Here is a 6,000-nt window from a genome sequence, read left to right as displayed (position 1 = left end):
ATTTTCCTTTGACTTTTAATCAAAATGGCTGAATCTTATCTACCCGCTGTCCAACTCACAGCAACATCATCATAATAATATATATATATATAATATATATAATTTACCTGATCCCAAACATCTAACAACATGACATCATCTTCAGCCAGATCATCCTGTGTGAACTCTCCTGGAACCTCCTCAATCTAAAATGGATAATAAACTTTTTTGGTAGGCTCATTCAAGACCTTCTATCATTCCTGTGTTTGGACAAAGTATCATACTTTTGTATTCCTTTTCAGCACAGCCAAGCTCAATATTATTTGATCTTCAAGTACAGCATATAAAACTCATAGGAGCAAGTTAGACATCTGGCCTTCTTATAAACCCAACACTCAGTTTGGCACAACTGGAAGCCTAAGCTCAGGAGACACTACCAGTGATTTTAAATACTAGCACTGATTGCTGTAAAAAGGGATTGATAATTCACTGCAGAGGAGGGCTGGGAAATTTGCATAGCACCATCTGTACTATATGCCTTGACAGAGTCAGCCTTTCAGGTTGTGTGCCCATGCATATTTACCAGATACCATAGCAGCAATAAATAAATGGAAAGTAATAGCTTTGAGATGCAATCTCTGGTCTGAGTCCTGAAATCCAAACTCAAATAAAACACCCACTGAACTCTGCTTAATTAAGCAATTTAAAATTAGGCCCCAAGGGGAACAAAAAGACAAACTGCTATTTTTTTCAAATGATTGTCGGCAAGAGGGAAAACAGCTCCAGTTTCTTGTGCTGTGTCTTGGTCCAGTGGCAGTTCTAAGGGAAGAGAGGGCTAGAGATGCAGAGGACTTTCCCCTCTCCTGTTATTGTGTGCTGGAACTGGAAACGGTCAGGTATGTGCATGAATTCTCCAAGGTGGGCCTCTCCTGATCTCATAAGGAAAAGTCCTTTAGAAGTTAATAGAAAACATTTACTTTCTATTGGTTTTTAATTAATTCTATAGACCATTACAAATAATTCTATTCTTGCTATGGAACACCACAGGAACATTAAAAAACCCTTCAGGAAGGGTTTTTTACTGCATCCGGATTTTAAATTTCTATACTATCTTGTCTGATTACATTTCATCTCAAGTACAGGGCAGCCCCACTCCTATACCAGCTAGCAGCATTCAATTTTCAGAAGAGCTAGTTCCTCCTTTCCAAGCATGACCCCTCTGCCCCCTGGATTCTGTAAATCCTTGTACCCATCTCAGCTCAGGACACTCCAGCTGGGGATGCTCACTTTCCCTCTTCCTTTAATACAACAGTGCCTTAATAGCATAATTATAGCTCTAAATGGTTAGTTTAGTTTATTGCTCCTGGGCGTGTGACTTCACATGCACCTTGGACCACAGTATGTTGAGCCAGGGCAGAGCAGCTTCAGTTGGCAGAGGAACCAGAGGGTCAGCTGCCAGTATGGGCCTGCTCTCCCCCCTCCCCCCCTGGGCCAATGTGAGGCAGAGGGGCTGGCTGAGGCACAAGGGTACTTCAACACAGAATTAGCTGGGGTAGCATCTACACACGCGCTGCTGTGGAGTCTTTTATTCCGCAGCAGAATAGTACTTGTTTTAACAAGTACTATCCTGCTGTGGAGTAAATTAATTTACTCCAGCCTAATACAGGCACACATATAGACATGAGACGTTTATTGTACAGCTAATTAGTCTACTGTGCAGTAAACTTATTGTGTAAATGCACCCAATCTCTAGGGGGAAAAAAAACACTTTTGGTTGCTTCTGACACTAGGGAGTGCTACAAAACTACCTGTGGACTTCACATTGAGGGATTGCTGAGGATGTCAAACGTAGCACTTCCTTCAACCATCAGCTTTGGTTTCAACTCTCATGCTGGACAAAGCTCCATAACACATAGCTGGCTAGGTACAGTCAAGCCCATACCTGCTTGTGCACTTAGTAGTATCAGGTACCACATACTAACAAGAGAACAAATGGCTTCCTTCAAAAGCTGGGTCTTCCACAGAAGTTTCTATGGCCTTTATGCACTATCTGACCTGCTCAGTGAGAATGCTCAGCACAACATGCCTCTTCTCTCACCCTACCCCATGATCCTCACCAGTGTTATCCTCACCACAACTGGGTGATGCATTTTCAATTCTTGAAACAACCTAATAGACTTCCAGTTTGGTTTTGAGACATTCATCTCTTCCATCACTTTTATCCCTATGCGTAATGAAATGAGAAGGAAATGGTTTTGAAATGTTATTATGCTCCAACTGTCATCTGTCTCTAACCCTACAGCAACAGAACAAACACTCATTATTTCTTCTGTGCTGCTTATAAGGACTGGGATGGTGACCTATTAATTCATAAAGGTATCATAGTGTATCAATGGCAGCCCCAAGAGGAGTTTCATTTAGCAGTCTTGCAGCTGAATATTAAAATGTACTAAAGAGTACAGAGTTAGCACAGGGGAAAGTATCCATAACATACTTACAATAAACCTGCCAGTTTTGTTAGAACAGCCATACAGACGAGGAGGGTGGTCTTCAGACTCAGTCAGGAGCTGTGTAGAAGTCTGGTATTGTTTCTTGCCTCCAAGGGCTTTCCAGAATTCCGCTGGAATATATAATAATCATCTACTTGGCTCTGAGCTTCATAATGCTAAACATTTTTTCAAGAATCCCCTTTTCACTTTTTCTGATGTGAACATTTTTCTTTATTGGCAGATATCTACATGCAACCACAAAACAGCACCTTTCTTTTTCTCTCTCTCTGTTTCAGTTGCCCAACATATAGAAAGGACTATATGCTAAATTCGGTAATGATCTGCCTCCACTGTAACCCTAATGACTTCTCTGAGGCTCCGCTATTAGTAAATCAACTTGAGGCAAATGCCTTTAGCTGTTGAGACATAGAAAAAAAAAAACCCAAACAACACTTTACCAGTAGAAGAAGTGTGTTAATTTTACCAGGCTCCCCAGCATCTGAATAGAATGGGCTCTTCAGCAGGGTTTTTTGGTGCTTCTATCTAATAGCTGATTCAATCAGCTGGTTCCACAAAAATGCCTGCAAGTATCCCATGGTGTGAATACATGGGACGCAATTCTGTGAGGTGCTATGCAGCCTCAGTTCACAATGAACAGCCAGACTGCAGAGTGCTCACCTGGTTCCTTGCCTTCATCAATCCTATCCGTCTGACATTTTAGAACACTGGCTACGTACTTAGCCCCCTTCTCTTCTTCTTTGCTTGCTCCTTTTCCTACCCAGGTATAGCCTGAGTTTGTTGGCAGTTTCAGAACAAAAACATCATTGGAGTTCAATGAAGTTGCATCAACATCAACCTAGAACAAGAGTGAGATTGTTTCCTTCTGATTTTCAAATAACTCTAATTTTCATCTTCATTACATGGGTGCTGAGATTTAACAATGGTGTAAATTGTGAGACTCTGGTCTCACAATAGTTCTTAGTACTGGTGTTTCTCTAGATTTATACTTGGCAGGGGCAAGACAAGGATTTAGCTTGATATTAGTAACTGGCCAGAAAGAAAAAGATATTAGTGTTAGTTCCCTGTGCTTATGAAGAAATGTCCCCTATGCTCAAATGATTCTTCAGCTGTCCTCTAGATAGCTTCTTGCAGTTTCCTCTGAATTATGGAATCCTGATCATTGTCAGAAACAACATAACTGTATTAAACCAAAACAGCATCTGTTTCAACTCAGAATTCTTATAACCTTACTGAAGTTATAGTCATTAAATATCAGAAACTTTGTTTCTGGTATTCATTGTAACTGTACATAGAGAGTATTGTTAATGGACTTTACCTCTACAATCCTAGTAGTGGAGGCCAGATTTTTGCGTATTTGAAACAGGCGTGTGGGGGAAGCGGGTTTCTGACCTCCTTTCTTAGATGTTCCATCCTTGTAGACAATGAGTGGCTTATTTTTGAACAAGCTGAGCAAATGTGCAGGCTCTTTGCCTTGCGTGACTCGTATCTATGCATACAGGAACACAAATACAGGAAAATAAAATTACAACATTATTAAATCTGTTTAGCTTGATGGAAGAACACAGGGGATGATGATTAATAAACATAAGTAGATTAACAAGAATTACAAGTGGCAAACCATCTCAGATATCTAAGTCTACATGGCCTCAGAGGCTTGTAGTCAGTAGTACAGTATTCCTAAATTGTTTTGTCACTCATGTTAACACAGATACAACCAGCCAGGCCACCCACCTGCATTCATGTCCCAAACTGATAAATAGGTCCATGGAAATTCTCTGGAGTTGTCCCCAGCAGACCCTAGCAGTATGATGCATTCTGAAACGTACTGGAGACCAAGGTCTCATAGGGGGCCACAGAGGAACACCCCAGAGTGTTCACTGGAACATTTCCAAATTGGAGCGTGCCCCAAGTCATCCATTCAGGGATATGCTGTTGCCATAGTACAGACATTACCTTTAGTGATTAAAAAGCTGATGACTGCTGTCTATTTTAGCATTAAAAAGGTTCCTTTTTGAAAACACTTCCATTTTACAGAGATTTATGAAGGAGAATCTACCTCTGGGGGTTAGAGGATTTGTATGTAAACCAAGTAGGAAAGGAAGATTGTATATCATATCCTTTATTTCTAGCAGTACATGTATCAGCATAAAGAGGAGAAAGAGAACACATATCCACTTAGTAGGGAACAGCTATAACCTTCCATGGTACTCGGATGGTAATTGAGGCTGCTATTGTTAATTTAGATGGCAACTGTGTGTAACAGAACTTTGCATATTCTCCTATAGCAGAATCCCCTATTCCTTTACTCCAAAAGAAGCAAAAAGGCCAAAATCTGTCTCAAGTCTCTTCAGTTTTGCCAATCTGCACTATACAAGACAGCATGTTTCAAGTACACGTTAGAGTATGAATCTATATCAAGTATGCCTCAGAAGATGGGAAAGATGGAGGACAGAAGGGAAGATATGGGACAGAAGAGACTGGAGGGAACAGTAGGAAAATGGCTAAATGACTAACATCTGATTTTAAAAAATGTGTAGATGAAAAGAGGGCAAAGAAAAAAGCAGAGTCCCTAATGCAGCCAGACTTAATTTGGATGCCAGTCTTGTTGTTCTGAATGAGCTTTGCCAGTAGGGGGAGTTAATATACCCAACAGTAGTATACATAAAAAACAGAGCTGCTTAAACTCTGGCTTTTAGCCTGCACTATCTGCTTTTATGCTTGAGACCTGGTGGCTCAGCTGGGTTCTCTGACTCTTCCTGTCAGATGTCAACACAAAGAGGGCAGATGGCCACAATTACTTCCCCTCCCCTGACAGCTACTCAGTGACTGCCTTTTCTCAAATGAAAGAAACAGGGGAGGTAAACGACGAGTCCGAACAAGAAAGCAATGATTAACTGGCAGAGGGAGAGACTGAAAGTGCCTCAGTACCACCCAGCATAACCTCTATCTCCAGCAGCCGCAAAGCTGCAAACTGCTGAGTGCTGCCTGCTGGTGGAAAAGCAGCTCCTGGGCCTGACACTGGAGCTCTGAGAAGCAAAGCCCACAAGGTGCTGGTGGGAATGGATGCACTTTGTGGGACAAGTACACGCTGACATACTGTGTAGCCATGAACTGCTAAACTGTGTATGTTAGTGGATGCTTGTGCAGGGTGGAAGAGGGATTCTTATTGTAGCCCTGTTCAGGCTACCCCAGAGCCAGAGTAGAGGAGGATGCTGTTAGGCTGCTGCTGCTATTTCTCCTCTGCAAGTGAAGAGGGAGAGGACTAGCAAAAAATGAGAAGTGGCTAAGGTCCTGGCACACTGAGTACCTCAGCACTGGCACAGAGAACTAATCTCTGCCACCAAAAGAACTGGTGCAGATTACTCCTCCTGGAAGTCAGAATCAGATTCTGACTCCATCTCTACTCTTTCTTCTCAAGCAGCACAGCCCTTTTATCTTTCTGGAGTACCAAATTGCAGTCCAAGGGGATAAAAAGACAGAATGAATAGGACAAAACCTTTCAACACCTCCC

The 6,000-nt window shown here is 41.8% G+C and overlaps 1 protein-coding gene across 1 annotated transcript in view; it reads right to left on the bottom strand.

Moving 5' to 3' along the window:
* SCIN (scinderin) overlaps positions 1-6,000 on the bottom strand; it is a 91,923-nt gene that overhangs the window by 5,268 nt on the left and 80,655 nt on the right. The window contains exons 11-14 of the mRNA XM_019533967.1: positions 3,805-3,975; positions 3,147-3,324; positions 2,478-2,599; positions 108-185 (exon numbers count right to left, since the gene is read on the bottom strand). Of these exons, the coding sequence (XP_019389512.1) occupies positions 108-185; positions 2,478-2,599; positions 3,147-3,324; positions 3,805-3,975 (549 nt within the window). The remainder of the gene's footprint in view (positions 1-107; positions 186-2,477; positions 2,600-3,146; positions 3,325-3,804; positions 3,976-6,000) is intronic.

This window comes from Crocodylus porosus, unplaced genomic scaffold (genome assembly GCF_001723895.1).
Source record: "Crocodylus porosus isolate Cpor-Errol unplaced genomic scaffold, CroPor_comp1, whole genome shotgun sequence".
NCBI lineage: Eukaryota > Metazoa > Chordata > Crocodylia > Crocodylidae > Crocodylus > Crocodylus porosus.
This window is presented reverse-complemented; position numbering and strand designations above follow the sequence as displayed.